This window comes from Artibeus jamaicensis, unplaced genomic scaffold (assembly GCF_021234435.1).
Source record: "Artibeus jamaicensis isolate MK-2021 breed Jamaican fruit bat unplaced genomic scaffold, CSHL_Jam_final contig_867, whole genome shotgun sequence".
Lineage (NCBI taxonomy): Eukaryota > Metazoa > Chordata > Mammalia > Chiroptera > Phyllostomidae > Artibeus > Artibeus jamaicensis.
In genome coordinates this window covers 58,846-77,986 of record NW_026521995.1, presented here as the reverse complement: position 1 = coordinate 77,986, position 19,141 = coordinate 58,846, and the positions used below count along the sequence as shown (strand labels likewise).

Sequence of the window (19,141 nt, the reverse complement as noted above, 5' to 3'; positions counted from 1 at the left end):
GGGTGACAATACAAACTTTACCTGGGTTTAAACCCAGCTATGCCACTTTCTAACTGGATGCCCTTAAATTTCTAAATTCTCTGCCTCACTTTTCTCACCTATAACATCACCCCCGTTTGAGTGAGTTATTTGAAGAGCACGAAATGGTGTTTGTCTCACAGTAAGAATAATGTGCTTATTAATAAAATTAAAGTGATCTTTTTACATTGCCTGGAAGCTGTATAGTTGGAAATGACCTTAAGGGATATAATTCCCTTATTTTATAAGTGATACCCCTGAAGACCAGAAGGTAATGCAATACACTGCTGTAGAAGGGTGTCACCGCCCCAGCTAACCTCACTCCGAGGAACACCCGCTCATTGCTACTGGATGCTTTAGAAAGAAATGGAGTGCTCTCATCCAACAAAACAAGTAGAATTATCTTCTTTCCCAAAGAGTACCCAATCCATTCCAGAAAAGTTTCAGTCAGGAATGGATTAATTTCTCTTCCACTAAAAACAGTGTCTTGCCTTTATTACTCTTGCCAGACATGCCTGTCCATCCTATGCAGACCCTGAGACTTCACCTCACTCGCAAGCTAACAAGTTAGCCCTATACCACTCTGTGAATGCTGACAGAGACACAAGGCGCACGGGTCCAAGACTAAGAACTGTATTATTTATAGCGTCAGCAGTAGCTAAAATATCAGCATTTTCTTGTGCCAGTTCCTGAGCACAGGAATGTAAGCAGAGAGTCACGTGACACTTTGCACATGCAGCTCACTGCAAAAAAAAGAGAGAGAGAGAGAGAGAGAGAGAGAAACCCTGAGTTTAAAGAACCCCGATCTTTTACATTGGTGAGCCTGCCAGTAGTTTGCTCCAAAGGGAGACATGACCTGTATCCCCCAAGGCTGTTTGCAACACAAACATCCTTGAAAAGATAGTCCAGAAAAAACACTGACCCTGCTTACTAAATGTACATAAACAGGAAGACTATGGATAATTATCTCCAAACAATTTCCCCCTTTCATTTCTACACCATCTTAGTTTTTGCCAATTTTCGCGAATATACCATTCCATTGATCACTCTGACTAAGCTGTCTGACAGAGGCTGGGAGCAACCTGTCTCATGCAGCATTTAATTAAAACAATCAACCAGAACCGGGAGGCAGGATGAGGCCAACTGTAACCACGTCCTGGAGCCTGCGTCCAGTCAGTTACACAATCCTACAAACCATCAGGCTTCACCTCCAAAAGTCACTCTTTCTGAAGTGGACCTACACTGAGAAAAAGTGTTCAACTAAGTGTCCTGTGAGCATGAAACTGAAACAAGGGCAGTTAAGGTACCCTGAACCAAAGCCTTATGCTTTACCAGGAGCACACTTTATTTAAGGGGCTATGGTATTCCAAATACACTGGCTAAGCTTCATTCTCCCCAGGCCTCCTTTTGCTAGACTCTTGTAGTTCTACACTGCCCCTTCTTTTCCCAGGCTATGTTTACCATTACTGAATAATAAACTAATGCACATTTAATGGCCTAAGACAACATAGATTATCTCAGTTTCCATGGGAGAAGCCAGGGTGCAGCTTAGCTAGGCCCCTGCAGGCTGCTGCAAACAGATGGTGGCCAGAGCTGGGTTTCTCATCCAAAGACTCAACTCAGGAAGGATCTGCTTCCAAGCTCAGTCACCGAGCAAGACGAATCGTATAAAACATATTCACAGTGGGTTGCAGGCCAGTTCCCTGCAGGCCAGTTCCCAGCAGCAGATGCCCAAAAGGCAACCGTACATTGATGTTTCTCTCCCTCTCTCCTTCCCCTCTAAAGATAAATAAATAAAATAAATAAAATCTTTAAAAAATATATTCACAGGAGCAATATCCTATCACCTTTCCACAGTCCACTGCTTATTAGCAAGTTATAAGTCCTGCCCACATTTACAGGGAGGGGATTAAACGAAGGCCTGAACATCAACAGGAAAAGGTTGTGGGGAATCCACTCTAGTCTAATGGACACACAGCACCAGGCATAGTCTTAAGAATTACACAGTCTGGTCCTAGAAGGCTTAGATCAGTACTGCCCAACAGGAATGGAATGTTGAACCAAGTATGTAATGTTAATTTTTCTAGTAGTTACATTAAAAAATTAAACAAACACATCACATAATACTTTATGTCATGCAATGGTTAGTTACAGTGAAATATAGCCCTACCACAATGATAGTTAACAGCTAAACTATTTTTACACTGCTTCAGGTTTTAAGTTTAATTCAAATTAAATAAATTTAAAATTCAGTTACTTAACTGCATTAGTCCAAGTGCTCAACAGTCCAATTGGACAATGAAGCCTTAGATGCACTCTCTTCAAAGCAGTAATCAAGGCCGCACATATCACCAGGGCTGAGGTCAGAACAGCGAAGTGGCGGCAAGATGGTTTCCTTGAACAAACTTTAGTCAGGCTCCTCTAAACCCCGTTCCCAACTAGCTCCATACTTGCCTGACCTAAATAGTTAGTTTTCACAAGAATCACCCACACTCCTTGGTATCACACTACCTTGGCCTGAGCTCAGCCGGAATCCCCTTACCCTTGCTGCCTCCTCTGTCACTTTCAATCCATAGACCCCACTGCTCTGCTCCTCAGCTATACATCCAGTTGTCTTCACTGCATTTGGACTTGAGCCCAGATCTATGCTGAGGCCACTTTTTTACTCTATTGCAGTAGTTTCTGACACATTCACTTGTGGCTGGTTCTCTTTGACAATGGGATGATGAAAAGTTGTAAATAAGGGCTCAGTGGCAACCCAGAAAGCACGGCCAGTTGTGAGAATAATCCAGGCATCATATTGTTAGATCATCTTTTTTTTTTTTCCAGGAAGCCAAAAAACTATCTTTCATGGAAAATTACCCAGTCATATATAACATTTACTTAATTTTTTAAAATTCTATGCAGGCAAAATAAAACATGTTGACTATACCTGGCTGAACCACAAGTATTCAACATACACTTATTTTATTTTTCTACTATGGCTCATTCATTTTCAGTTTAATAACAAGGGGTAATAGTCTTTACTTCCAAAGTTTGGGGGAGCTACACCACCCAGAAAGGAAAGGCTGTAAGAATCTCTCTTCCTCAGCCTTCCATTTGCGATCTCATCTCACACTTGCCTTTTGTTTCTACAGGACAGTCTGAGAGAGAAGAGATGGCCTCTTTTTCATTAGGCTCTCTTCCCTCGACTCTTAAATGTCAAGGAAAAAAGGGTATGTTTTTCTGATTAACTTTACTTCATTCTTTTGTACACTTGCCATTTTCCCCAAGTAAGAATGCAAAGCAAGAAAGGGCAAGAATGAGAACAAGTTTACCTTCGTACTTCCGGGAGCTGAACTAAGATTTAACAGACTTAAAATTACTAGACTCATAAGGAATTGAAAATACTGTATTTACTTTGAAACCCACAGAAAGGATTGTACAGGGAAAGATGGTTAGGTAGGGTGCTTGGGGGTGAGGAGAAAACCACCTTCCACTCCCCTCCACCATACCCGCCAAAGGCCATGATGCTCCAATACGTTAGTAGCTAATACCTTCTCAGGATGAGTACAGGGCTTTGGATTCCCTAGGTGAGTCTACAAGTTGTAGCCTCTCTGTGAAATAAAGGTAAACAAATGTAAGGATTATCATGTTGAATAAACATCAAATTAGCCTAGAGCCTCTGTTCGGTTCAGCCTCAGTGCTTCTACTTACAGCCAAGAAACATCGCATATCAAATTTCAACACTAGTGGACCCATTACTGTTTCTTTATTATTCATTTTTTAGTCAATTTATCTATTGACATTTGTAAGTAACTTGCATTCGTATTTAGATTTGTAAAGGTATCTAAGTACCTAACAGCCTACCCCATTTAGGGCTTTGACATGTAAAAATTTTGAAAGCAATTAATAAGCTTTGAAAACCTGGGATACACCCAAAGTCAACCAGATGACAGATCTACAGTTCACAAAAATCAATGGGAATGCCATAATGGCTATGCCCATTTTACTCAGAAAATGATCATCCTTAATTTTTCTTTTTCCTTTTTTTTTTGGGGGGGGGAGCGAGAGGAGAGGCAGGATTGCAGGGCATGTAATTTCTCAGACTGAATTTAAGCAAAATAGGTAATTCTTTGAATGTGTTCACGTTTATTTGGAATACTTTCAGATCTGATAAGAGGGAAGAAAGCTGTGCACCCTAGATGGCCTTCATGCTCATCAATTACTTAAAGATATAAAAGGTATTTTTCTAAAGTGAGAAATAATGAGTAATCATTCATTCTCCATCTCTAAAGAGTCAATTTTGATATAAGAATGGTTTGGAAAACACAAACATGTTGTAGGAGATTGAAATTCTAGGAAACAGTATCAGCAAAGCATGAATTTCCTTTTTTTTTTTTTTTTGCATGATTTTGTCCAGGAGAAACATTAGGTAAAATGTAGAAAACTGCACCCAGCTGAACTGAGCTACACAGGAACACACAACACACAACACACACACACACACACACACACACCCTCACATCACCACCAGCAACCTCGCGGGGCTCACTGCCAAGCCTGAATTAAACTCACCCACATCAGGTGTCACACAACTTGACCTCCAATTTCAGCAGTCCTTCCTTCCACCTTCACAGTAACTCACGAGATACGTTTCCAGCACCCACTTCCTTAGGCGCACTTCACGTCTTTTTTTCAAGGTAAAGTGCCATAGTTAGTGTAACATTCATTTGTTTATGAACCATGTAACATGTATAAAAACGTGCATTTTATTAGGTTCCCATCTTTATTCTTAAGTGTGTTACTGCTGAAGTGTTGGTGTTGTGCCTCTAAACCCGCATTCCCCATAAGCTGTTGGCTTTTTATTTCACAATTACACGTAGCATGGTGACATTTACAACACAGGCATGCATTACAACAGAATTCACTGTATTCTACTATGAGCTCCAGTTCATCAAGATTATAATTCAAGTCCAATATGCAAGAGTTATCTGCTAGAAACCACTGGCAATGTTCAGGTTTATCTTATGTTGACTGTAAGCATCTTGTACAGAATTTTAATTTCTCAAACAATAGCTCTTGGAATAAATGTCACAAAAATGAGTTATAAGCAATTGATTAAAATGCTGTGAATTACTAAATTAAAAGAATATAAGGAAATATCACTTTCAAAAGATATTTCCTTATATTCTTTTAATTTATTAAAGACAGTAACTTAGATCAGGCTACTTTAATAATACTTGCCTCTTAGTCAAAAATGGAAAATATCACTTCAGAGTTTATAATCTTAAATAAATGTTTCCTTCTGAAAAAAACTGCAAAATGTATTACCTAAACTCAGCTTCTTTAGCTATTAATCTATCCTCTTTGGCTTAATATTTTGAAAACAACTTTTCTGATGATTTTCCATTATGACATACAAGAGTATGTACTGGGCTGGCCAAAAAGTTCATTTGTTTTTGTATGTAAGATGGCTCTAGTAGCATTAGTTGTCTTTAACTTCATTTGAAACAATTTTAGTAAGACTGTTGTGACAGCTGTCCTGTCAGATGCACTTTTAAAAAAACTTATCAAAACGGGTGAATTTTTGTATGGCCAATTTAATATTAAAGATGGAAGAAAACACATTTTATAACATTATACAATGTATTATGCCTTATTATTTCAAGAAAGGTAAAAATGTAGCTGAAATGCAAAAAAAGGTTTATGCACTGTATGGAGAAGGTGCTGTGATTGATCAAATGTGTCAATAGTGGTTTGTAAAGTTTCGTGCTGGAGATGTCTTGCTGGACAATGCTCCACAGTTGGGTAGACCAGTCGAAGTTGATAGTGATCAAATTGAGACATTAAGTGAGAACAATCAACATTCTACCATGCAGGACATAGCAGACACACTCAAATATCCAAATCAATAAAGTTATTCATGAAAATGAAAACTGTGTTTTACTTTATGGAAAAAACCATACAGACTTTTTTGGCCAACCCAATACCTACTCTATGGAGAATGTACTTATCCTTATAAAATACATAATGAAAATACCTAGGAGTATCATTTACAATGTCTAGAACTTGTTTATTCACACAATTAAGGATGTGTGTATACATATAGGCATAACTACACACATAAACATGTACCTATGTATATATAAACATACAGAAAGAAAGCAAATGTGACAATATGTTCACAATCAGTGAATCTAGACAAAGAACATGTGGGTATTCAATGTTATTCTTTCAATCTTTCTGCAGGTCTGAAAATCTTCAACATAAAAAGTTGCTGGGAAAAGTACAACTTACACAGTATCAGATTCTTACTTCAAGGGGCCAACTTAGTTAATATGCTATTCCCTTCCTCTGTTTAATTTTCACATCTAAAACAGTGGTCTCCAAATAGGGTATACACACATCTTAGGGCACAGACTAAGAGAACCAGAGATATGGGAAAAATATTTGATTTTTTCATTAATAATTTTTTCACTCACCCTCTTAAGACTTTTTTTGGGTATGTTTTAAAATGTACAATACATATTTACACAAAACTTGTACAATTTGTAAAAACATATACACATACATATTTTGAGGCTATATACTCAAAAACATTTGTTTCTGATGAAGGTATCATAAAACTTTTTTTAAGTCTCTGACCACCAAAAGATCATTAACACCAGTACCTTTTTTTTTTACCTTTGTCCAGGGGCCGCTGAATCTTACTACTTTAACATGCAATCTGTATCAGCAATTCTGTGTCTACGAGAAGCAGCAAACAGACAATGATGGCAGTGGAAAGTATTAGCATAAGTCCGAAGCTAGAGTCCGAAGCTAGATGATGCATCTAAGTTCTGCATGACCCTAAATTATCAGTCATAAAACGCTCGATTCTTTTGAGCAAGAAAACCTAAGATTTTAAACACTGATTTAAAAGGCTCTAGAACATGATTAAAATATTGTTGAAACTAGGAAAACTTTAGAAAAAATTACTAAGTTTTATAAAGGAAGATCATATGAAAAAAGTATACAGCAAACTCAGGACAGCTTTGCTTAAACGCCTGGGGCACAGGTCACTCCTGGCAGGAGCGCTGCATCAGACCACTGTTTCGAAACAAATGATAACCAGACAAAGGCCTTTAGAAACTATTTAGGTGGTTTTCCTCTACGTACTTTATTCTAAGGGGCATAAGCAATAAAAATTAAAATATTAGAAAATGATACAACAGTGAAAAAAATTAAGCTATAGTACTACATATTTTTAAAGTGATGTAACAGGAAACTATAATTAGTACAATTGGTAAGTAAACCAAGGAAATCTGTATGAGAAAAAGAAAACTGCTCTTTCTGTACTAAACAGATAAAAATATGGCTAAATTACATCAATGGACTTCATTTTAACAAGTAATTTATAGTTTTTATAGTTGCATAGCTTATCATAAAGGGTACTAATTTGTCTTATATAAACTTGAAGCTCTGGACTAAAAATATTTGAAAGCTGAATTATACATGTCATACATGAAAACTGTACTAAAAAAGAATACTAGTGGTCTATTAAGCATTTTAAGTACAAAAATTAAGAGTTATAGAAACAAAGCCCCAGAATTTTTTTTTTTTAAGATTTTATTTGTTTATCTTTAGAGGGGAAGGGAAGGAGAGAGGGATAAAAACATCAGTGTAAGGTTGCCTCTTGTGTGTTCCCCGCTGGGAACTGGCCTGCAACCCAGGCATGTGCCCTGACTAGGAATCGAACCGTGGTTGCTTGGTTCCCAGGCCCGTGCTCAAATCCACTGAGCTACACCAGCCAGGGCAGAAATTTTTAATATAAAGAGATCCCTCGCTGAGTTGAGATCGGTAACAGTGAAGAAGACAGAAAACACTGCCAAGTTACAGCATGGAACACACTACACGCTGCTCCTAGTAGGTTTCGGGCACTATTATATTATCACATCCTTGGCCATGGGCTGTGGTGGCTATTTATGCTAGGTAGTAATGAAACTTAAATTTTTATTTAGATGTCACTAGTGTATGGCTACACACTTAAAACTTTATACACAAAATAAATTAAGAAGTAAAATCTCCTTCACAGAAATTCACATTATAGTTAGTTCATTTTATAAACCATTCTTTAAAAAAAAAAAGATTGTTATATTTTAGAGATTTTTTTTAAAGTACAACACATGCAACACCGGGCTCATACAAAAGCACTGTGCTCCTGACTGGCCCTTCCCTATTTCTGTCCTCCCCCGTCATCTACGGACAGAAAATCCAGCGGTTTCTTTTCCCTGGAGTTTTCCCACCTGGCATTTTTACAGCTAACAAATGAAAAGCACAAATTCATATACTATCAGTATTAAGTATTCATCATTAAAACCTTTATAAGCATACTAATATAGTAAGTTTAAAAATGTGTGTGTGTATATGTGTGTAACATATATATATATTACTATATATATAGTAATAAGGGTAGGTTTTTTCAATTTTACCATTCTTAGACTTTTATGTAGTACAAAGTAAGAGAATATGTAATTGAAATATTCGCATAAAGGAAGCATGAAGGATATTAACATAAAATGGGGAAATGATACATTCACCAATGATAAACAGAAATTTATGAAAAAGACCAAGACAAAAATACACTATAATGGAAAAAAAAAGTATATCAGTGAAACCAGAATATTTGAATTGAAATAAAAATTACAATCTGTTTGACAATGTTTATCAAAATAGCTACAGATTAAAAATTTTAAATATAAATTTTGAATTCAAATTAAAAAATTTCTATTTGAGGGCATCATACTCTAAAGTTGGAAAACACAACACCAGGGTAAAACACTTACACTGAAGATGGTGCTTTCAATCTGAAAGTAAAGTTCAATCACCATTAAGATTCCTCGTAAAGATGGAACCGTTTGTCAAAGGGGAAGGGAAAACGTTATCCGATCATAAAATTTTCATTTATGGTGTGAAATATGATGCTCAACTTTTCAGTTGATAGTATAGCACAACCAAGAAAATACTAAATATTCAAGAAGATTAAAATGTCAGTGGAAAACATTGCATGTGCATTAAAAATAAAAGGCATTCATTGAAAAATACTCCTGAATAGGAAGCCAACTTAATCCATCAGAACTTTAAAACGAGAGAGAGAACAGCCCCATCCAGTTTGAAAGATAAGAATAAACGTACAAACTGTTAAGCAAAGGCAGGAATATTGATTACTTTGAAATATTTGCTTATATTGATTTTAATGAAGAATTAAAGAATACAATGTGTTAAAAACATATTTAAAAGACTAATAGTGGAATAAGACAATGAATCATTTTTTTTAATATCCTAAGTAATTACAAGAGACTTTGAAAATGTAGTGTTATTCATGGTTTCTTTCCAGTTTAAAAATTTCTGTCCATTGCCTCTATCTTTGGTGTCACTGCCACCAATAGACACAGTATACAGTTTATAAATCTAATTACTATCTTCAACAAGGAAAAAAGTAAATCAACATTACTTCTTTAAAAATAAGATATAAAGAATGTGATCCCACTTATTAATTTTGTCTCATGGTCCCACAATACACTGAAGTATCATGCCAAAATGTGTAAGTTTAAAAAGGAACACCATTTGCTGTAACTGCACCAAAAATTTAGCTACTGTATGCTGGTGTGATGACAGCTAGTGGTACGCAGAGGCTACAGAAAGACACAAGGTACATACGTTTATCTCACAATCAGCCAAAGGAAAGTTCGGTTTAATGTAAAAACAAAAACATCTGACAACATAATACCTTCACGTAAATATGCTACAGCTTTGTTCTCTTGCAGTTTAAAAGGATAGTGTAATTATCTTAAATTTACACAAAACATTATGAAACATGGTAGTTGTTCATGATTAAAATAAAATAGCAATGTAAATTAATTTAAGTGTTAAATATATTCACATGATCACCATTGTGATTCGAAATGGCCACTAATGAATTTACATAGGAATATATGTACATAACATTTGCCACAACAATTGTTTTAAGTTTGACTTTTTGCAGACCAGGTAATTTTATGAGACAAATAATGTTTTCTCAATTCTTTCATATTATGAAAGGAATTAAATGTTGTAAGTAGTTTTCATTCCTCTGGGGAGGGGAAGGGGAAAACCTCTAAAAAGTCAGTGCAAATTGAAGAGAGTTCTAATGTCTTGAATATTTGAACTTGTTGACCAACACAGATGCCTATAAGCTGAGGATAAACAACCCTTAAGATATCAAAGAATCACGTAACATTGTCAGCGGCATTTAGCAGATCGAAGAGGAATCCCAAATCCTATAGCAGAGCCTTCTGAGAATATGTCTGCTGTGGCTGAGGTGGCTGTTGACTGCCTGCTGGTTGAGGCAGCGCTGAGGATGTTAAGTTATAGTTTGGCACATGGGACATACTAGTTCCTGCATTCTGGTATATAGTGACATCAGCAGTAGCAGCAGCAGGAGGAGGACTGTACACTGAAGCCTGGCTGGGATATGTGTTTCCTTGAACAGAACTGACCATTGTGCTGCGGAAGGGAAAAAACAGATCAGTATTGACTAAAATATCCATTTGATAATAAACAGGAGAAGCTATTCATTAAACATTCATTCAATCCATTCAATTAATGAATATTTATTAAATACCCATAATACATCAAACACAGTTATTTTAGGCACTGAGATAGTAAAAAATCAGAAGGAAAATAAAGTCCCCACCGTCATGACACTTACATTCTAGCAGGAGGAAAAAAATTAACAAATGTATAATATGTTATGTAGTAATAGCTGGTATGAAGAAAAGTAAAGCATAGTAGGAGGACCAAGAGCTCCTAAGAGACTCTGCCTTATATACAGTGTGGTGGGAGAAGGCATTTTAGATGCCTTCTAAGGAAAAATTTAGGCAGAGACCTGGAAAAAGCGAGAGGGAGTCATATCAACTACATAGGAAAACCAGCTGATCAAGCAAAGAGAATGGCAAGCATAGAATCCTTCAAGAAAAGAAAATACCAGGCATGTTCAAGGACCAGAAAGGCAGAAAGGAGGTCATGATGAGCAAGGAGGATAGTATACACCAACGTGGCAGATTAAAGGGGAAAGAAGCCTTAGAATATACAGTGCCAGATAGACCATACCAAGGATTCTGGATTGTATTTGAGTGAGATGGAAAGACAGTGGTTGATTTTGGACAGAAAAATGATGTGATTTACTGAGGTTTTAACAGGTGCACTGTGGGCAAAGGAGAGAAGTGAGGGTATCTGACTGAAGGCTGTTACAGCTCTCCAGGTAAGAGCTGACAGGTGGCTAGGGCCATGGTGGACTAGGTGAAGAAGGGAAGAAAGGGTAAGATTTTGAAGGCAGTGCCTTCAAATTTGCTAGAGGTCAAGAATGACTGAGGTTTTAGAACCACATTCCTGGTACAAATAACTGATAAGAGTGGTCATTTGCTGAAAAAGACTACAGATGGCAGATAAGGATGACAGTAAGTTTGGGGAAGGATAATCAGCACAGTTTTGGACATGTTAAGTGAGATATCTAGGAAGTGTATGAGAAAAGATAATGAGTAGATGGTCAGCCATTTAAGTCCGGAGACCAGGGGAGAATTAGGACTAGAAATATATATTTGGGAGTCATCAGCATACACATCAGAGTATTCAGAGTCATGGGCCTGAATAAGACGCCCCCCCAGGTAATGCCCCCCAGGGCAGAGAAAAAAGCAGCCCATATTATAAGCCCTACACCTAGCAATCAGGAAAATAGAGAAGCACTAGGCAAAGAAGACCAAGGAGTGACAATAAAGTAGAAGAAAAACTAAAAAAAACTGTAAGAGCCAAGTAAAGATTTTCAAAAAGGAAGTGGCCATTTGATCTGGCAATATGGAAATCACCAGTCCTTCACAAGAGCAGTTCTGGTGGACTAGGGGACATGAAAGTCTGATAACCTTGTTTTTCTTATTTCCTTGAAAATACAGAAGCAAATAAAGGAAACCTTTCATCTAGTCCCACCATCTTTTATCAATCATCTGTTCCTGCACCCATTCACACTCTGTGCCTCCCCCCCCTCACCCTGCTGTAACCGATCAGCTGTCATGCTCCCATGCAAGGCGCCCTCCACTGGCGCACTGCTCCCACTTCACCAAAAAGATTCCTTCAGCTGTCTTTGTTCACTGCCTCTGCTTTCCTTCCCATTCCTGGCCTGATATTGGAGTTTTTACCATGTATAAGACACTAATTTAACTGTATCAAGAGAAGTACTAACAGCTCTAACATTGAGATGTTCCCCACATTTCTATTAAAAATGTAAAACTACACAATGGGCAATTTTCAAAACACTGCCCATTTCGAAACTTTTATTCAGTTGCTAGATTGTTTATAAATCAATTGCTGGTGAACTCAATGTTCTAGCACTGTACGCAAATTAAACAATTCATCATTATACTGAAGTCCTACATTATACCAACTAATGCAGCCACTTAAGTTAAGCTTAAAGGCATTACCATTCCACATGTGCTACTTTAGGAGATAAAAAGAATTACAGGAAGTCAGATTTCATGAAATTATTTGCATCAGTAAGGGCCACAATACTGCTATAACATCAAGTCGGGGCTAAGTGCTAAAGCTCTGGGAGCCAAAATGCCTTGTTTTGTGTCTTAGTTAAAGTGGAACCTTGGTCCACCCTCCAAGCCTGTTTTCTCTTCTATAACATGTGATAACTGTGGGCCTACTACTTCACAGATTATTAGAATAAATGAGTTAATATGTAAAGCTTATAGTACAGTACTTAGCATTTACTGAATACCACAACATGTTAGTTATTACTGTAATTATTTGCAGTGTACTATATTCCTTATCTCAACTTATAATTCCACCACTCATTCACCCAGTTGCCCAAGGGCAAAACCCAGCAATTCGCCCAATAATTTCTCCTTCATATCTGCTCTGCACTATGTCCCCACCTTGTCACCCACATGATATTATTTGCTAATCTACTAAGCAACTTTTTCCATCTCTATCATTATATCTTGCAGTTAGACACTCATAATTTCTTGTCTAATATAATCTCCCAGCTTCTAATCTGGAAACTATGAATTAGCTTATGTTAATGCCATTTAAAGGCCTCTTTGGGCTTTCCAAGAAAAGACCCCAGTTCCTTAACATGATACCTAGGATCATTCATTATCTTTGTCAATAGGTCCAAGTGTATCTCTCACTTCTCCCACCACAGACTTTAACCCTTTGGTAACATGCTTTTTCATAGTTCCCCATGGGGACTATATCATTTCATATTGCCATATGTTTGCTCATGATAAAAAATCTTTCTTACTTTTTTCCTCTAGGTTTAAGAATAACACAGCTTGAACTTAATCTCTTAGGAACCTGCCCTGAACCCCAAGGCTCCTGAAGTACCTTGCATGTACCTTTATTTGTAATTTATGTTATAATTACAATTTATTTGTATGATTTCTTCTACTAGCCAGTAAGTACATGGAAGTAAGAAATTCTAAATCAATGGTCAATTACTATGAACATGGAGTCAAGAATACTCAAGAGGAAATGCAGTCTCTTCCATAAATGGTGTTGGGAGAGCTGGTTAACCATATGCAGAAGAATGAAACTGGATCCCTGACTTACACCACTCACAAAAAAAGGAACCTGAAGTGAATTAAAGATTTAAATATAAGACCTGAAACCATAAAACCCTAGAAGAAAACACAGGGAAAGGACTCCCTGACATTGATCTCAGCAGCAATTCCCCGGATGTGACAGCAAAAGCACAAGCAACAGCAGCAAAACTCAGCAACTGGGGCTGCACCAAACTAAAGAGCTCTGAACAGTAAAGGAAACAAGCAACAAAATTAAAATACAACCGATGGAATAGGAGAAAATATTCACCAATCGTGTATATAGTGAGGGATTAATATGCAAATATGCAAAGGACTCAACATGATTCACTAGTACCGAAACTAACAACCATATTAAAAAGAGAGAAACTGAATATACAGTTTCCCAAAAGCAAACAGCCTATGGGACAAGAAAAAATGCTCCATATCACTAATCATGACGGAAATGAGACACTAAGACCCGTCAGAACGGTTCTCAAAGACAAGCGGTAACAAGTATTTGCGTGTTGGCAAGAATGTGGAGAAAAGGGAACCCTGTGCAGTGCTGGTGGGAATGTAAATTGGTGCAGCCACTTGGGAAACAGTATGGAGGTTCCTCAAAAAATTAAATATTAAACTATCATACGATCCGGCAGTTCTGCTTCTGACTATATATCACGAAGAACTGAAATCAGGATCTTACAGGAGATTTTCATCCCCGTGTTCACCGCACTATTACTCAGAACAGCCAAAATATGGAAACAACCGAGGGGTCCATCAACACATGAATGAGTACAAATGATGTGGTGCATGTGTGCACACATACATTACACACACACACACACACACACACACACACACTGGAATATTATTCAGCCATGAGAAAAAAAAGGAACTTCTGCCACTTATAACAACTTGGATGAGACTTGAGGGCATTATGCTAAGTAAAATAAGTAAGACAGAGAAAGATTAATGTTGTATGACCTCACGAATATATGTGGAATCTAAAAAAGTCAAACGAAGACAGAGTAGAGTGGTGGTTACCAAGGGCTGGGGAGAGGGAGAAATGGGGAGATACTAGACAATGGGTACAAATTTCCATTTATAAGGTGAAAAAATTAAGAATCTAATGTACGGCACGGTGATTTTACCCAATAATACTGTTATCATGTACTTGAATATTGCTGAGTAAATGTTCTCACCATTAAAAAAAGGTAATTATGCAGTGGGATGGAGTTGTTAGCTAATGCAATGGTGGTAATCATTTTGCAACATAGAAATGTACTGAATCAAGTCTTACACCTTACGCCTACATAATGCTGCATGTCAGCTATGTCTCAATAAAGCTGGAGTTGGAGGAGATACTCACACTTGTATGTCAAGTGTCCAGCGTAAGTGTGTGGCATGCACTTAATGTTCAATAAACATCTGTTCAACAGAGTAACTTGAAATAACAGACCAATACGTACATAGCTTTGGTTGCCTGAGTACTACCCACATCACCATCAGTACAGGGGGGCTGTGGAAGCTGCCTCCATACTACTTTCCCCAATTAATCAGTAAGATCATCCTAGGGCGACAGGGTCTGGAAAAGTGATAAGGCTAGCACCAAAATTTTATGTAAAAAAATAAGGAATTACCTCCTATATATGAACTAGAACAACAAAAAACTTGCCCAGCAAAAATAGAAAAAGAAAAGAAATCCCCAATTTGTAATTACAAAGTTTGAATCAAATACAGTTGTTTAAATGGAAAATAATACACTAATTAATAAATAGTACTACAAGAATAAACTGTTCCATATACTTACAACTGTAAATCTACTTTTGTCCCATTCTGTGTTATTAATTGTTCTTACATATTATGTTACACATTTATATATCTTTTAAAAAACTGCCCCAAAGCCTTTTGTGAAGACTTTGTAAACAATTTAAAAGTCTATCCTACTGGCCTAACACAGCACTCAAAATCCTCATCTTAAACATTTATTTATCAAATACTTACTGAGTGACTACCAGGTGTAAAACCCTGTGCTACACAGCACAAATACAAAGGTAAAAAGACTCAATTCCGGCTCTCCTGATACTATAGCTTAGTGCAGATATGGGCAGTCTAAAGGTGATTACAGCACAGTACATAGTGTGCCAGGGTCCTGTGACAGTTAAGAGCCAGAACAAGGCTGGAGTGGTGGGAAGGTGTTCTAGTGAAAACAAAGCTATGAACAAATATATAGGAGATTAGCCAAAGAGAGCTAAAGATTTCAAGGAAATGCTCTCTACCTGCACAAGTAACTGCTGAAGTGCACACGTGTTTGAGAGATGACATTACTAGCTACAGTGCATCAGCAGAGTCAGAGGAGGGAATACGGTGCAGGCCCTGCACCAGAGATCTGACATTCAGACTGCAAAAGCAGACAGAAAACCCCCAAAAGAAGAGCAACCAGGTGTTACAGCTCTATGGCATGGCATGGTTAAACACTCAGCAAATGAGTCTATCACTTACAAGGAAATTTCTCAAGACCCTGAACTAAGAAAGATCTCAAATAATCTCCAGGAACAAGGTAGCTAGAGCAGAATGTGATAGTAACAGAAGACTAGCTGGGAAAGAGGCAGTATTTCTGGATGATACCAAGATATCTAAGCGGTACCTACATAACTCATGCACACTGGCTAATTTTCCAGCACCTACCTCTACTCACTCTGTATCTGGTTTTTAAGACAGCATGCTACTCTTCTAATAGCTGTTCCCTACCTGTTTACTTCTTTTCTGTATAAGCACATTCACTTGCACCAAGTTTCAATTTAAAAAATGGTCCTGGGACAAAAGAGCTACACCTAACTTTTTTTTCTGAGCTCCTTAGTAGGGTGTACCCTGCTTTTTGATGTCATAATAGACCTTCTTATTATCCTCCTTCTTAAGGTCACTTCACAATACTAGATGTGACCACAAAATAATGTTTGCAAATCTCTAAGCATCCCTAGAGTGACTTTTAAAAAAGATTTTATTTATTTATTTTTAGAGAAGGGGGAAGGGAGGGAGAGAAATACCAATGTGTGGTTGCCTCTCTCGCACCCCCTACTGGGGACCTGGCCCACAACCCAGGCATTTGCCCTGACTGGGAATTGAACTGGTGACCCTTTGATTCTCAGGATGGCACTCAATCCACTGAGCCACACCAGCCAGGGCTAGAGTGTGACTCTTTTGAGGAGGAATAAAATAACAGTAAAGTCAGTAGAGGATTATTCCAGGGCAACTCCAATATTGAAGAAAAGGTTTCTAGAAATTGTGCCTGTGCCACCAAGAAACTTCTGTTTGAGTCAGAATATAACAACTTGTAGAATTACACACTGATGAACTCTCAAGCCTATCTTTTGTTTCGAGGGAAAGACTTCAGCTAAGATTCACAATGAAGCAGAAAAAGCATTTATTTTACATAATATAAAATCATTTAACTACGTCATAGAGGGCATTATACTATCTATGTAGTAATAAGGCTCTTTCTTACCTGGTGTTCAGACAGTAACACAATCAGCAAGAGAGAGAACAAAAATCATTTCAGCATTTCAGTTAAGGCATAAGAGACTCTCACTATTACATTCAGATACTTGCCCTATGAACCGCAGGGGCAAGTAACTTCTTGAACTGTCTCTTTTCAAATGATTTAGCTTGCGGTGATATATACTAAATTCCAACACAGGTCAAAAAAGGAAACATTTATCTTTCAGAGATGACCCAGAACCATAAACTGACACAATAATAATAACGAAAATGTTCTGATTTTTTACAAAATTCGTGGCAAATGATATAGCTATTAAAGGTTTCATTAAAGCCCTTAGCAATTACCATCACAGACTCAAATGAAAGCAAAAACAAGCTATGACTGAGTTAAAACCAGAATACAGCAGTTCAATGAGTCAGTAAGACAGAGGATGAGCTTGCTGGCTAGTGCAGCAACACTGCAGGGGTTCCTGTAGAACCCACTCATGACCACAAACAGTGCTCACGGTCTGGCATCAGTGATAACATCTATTATGCAGTTTTCTTAACCTGTTCTGATGGTTACAAATGATCAGGGGCACTGAAGCATTTAACAGCACTAACTTCAAATAACAGTCAATAAGGAAATTACTTAGGGTAGGAAGCCTGAGCCTGCTGACTAGGAAGCACTGGGTTTGCAGATGGTGGAAGTGCTCCTTGGCTGAGAGAAGACAGCTGCTCTGGGGGAAGACTGTAGGTCTGGAGATGGCTCATCTGGGCATTCCCTGCAACCAGGTAAGCACCACTTTGAGGATGAGCTGGATACACCTGGAACAGTTCATAATAACACACATTAGATTTTTTAAAGATTTTAACAGGCATGCCAAACTCTTTGTAGAGGTATTTGGTTACACGAAGAACAGCTGCATCCCTGAAATCTTTTTCATAGTTACCCTCTGTTAACAGGCATTTTGAAAAATATTTTCCAGTAAAGTTGGTTTCCGATGATTTTATTCTCAGGTAATCATTGGCTAAATTCGTGTCTATCTCTACTCAGAAGCAGTAAAGGAAGTTATCTTGAAACTTTATGCTAATATTACTCTTTTTTCATATTGATATTTTTAGTACTTCTCTAAAAGAAATCCCAAAGGATGTTTATGAAGTGCCTTTGAAGTCATTGTTTTATATCAATAGACTTCATTTATTTATAAATACAATTTAGATTTCTTCAATTACTGTTTACTGAACACAGAACAAACTTTCCAAAGCAGGGGTCAGTCGGCAAACCTTTTTGTAAAGGTCCAGAGAGTAAATATTTTAGGCTTTGTGGGCCATATGGTCTCTGTCACAACTACTGAACTTGACCCACATAGAAAGCAGCCAGAAACAATTCATAAATGAAAGAGAATGGCTGTATTCCAGTCAAAGTTTATTTAAAAGATGGAAGACTGGATTTGGCCCTTGGCTCACTGTCTGCCTACTCCTACATCTAAAAACTCTATGTGTGCCCTGCCCAGGTGTCTCAGTTGGTTGGAGTGTCCCTCTGTAAACCAAAAGGTTGCAGGGTTTGATCCCCAGTCAGGGCCTGTACGGGAGGCAATCAATCAATGTTTCCCTTTCTGTCTCCCTTTCTCTCTCTCTAAAATCAATAAACATATCCTTAAGTGAGGATTAAATGAAAATAAAAACTACCTGTTTAAATCCAAACAGACTTCTGTTTTAAATATGCATAATGTTCTAGTTTTCTGTAGTATTCATTAGATCTTCTGTTTCACAAGTTTTGAGAATAGAACTCTGCTATCTATGCAGTAAGGCCCTTACCAGTTATTATGATGGTAACATGGTCATCAAGAGACAACAATCACCTTAGCACTTTGGTTAAGGCCTAAGAGACTCACTATATGCCAGAATCCAAAAGGTCTTCATTGTAAACACAGCTATTCCAGTCCTCATAAATGCATTATTTTTGTACTTTGAACATGAAGAGTTTTTTGGTTTTTTTCTCAAATTGATTATCAAAGCCCGTGAGTAGGTATCATCTAGCCACATGCTACTCAGGCCTGACTGCT

The 19,141-nt window shown here is 37.5% G+C and overlaps 1 protein-coding gene across 3 annotated transcripts in view; it reads right to left on the bottom strand.

Moving 5' to 3' along the window:
• Positions 1-6,049: 6,049 nt before the first annotated feature.
• Positions 6,050-19,141, bottom strand: part of STAM (signal transducing adaptor molecule) — a 63,902-nt gene continuing 50,810 nt past the window's right edge. For all 3 annotated transcript variants that reach the window (XM_037150731.2, XM_037150732.2, XM_053654729.1), the window contains exons 13-14: positions 17,725-17,900; positions 6,050-10,524 (exon numbers count right to left, since the gene is read on the bottom strand). In XM_037150731.2, the coding sequence (XP_037006626.2) occupies positions 10,299-10,524; positions 17,725-17,900 (402 nt within the window). In that variant the 3' untranslated portion in view covers positions 6,050-10,298. The remainder of the gene's footprint in view (positions 10,525-17,724; positions 17,901-19,141) is intronic.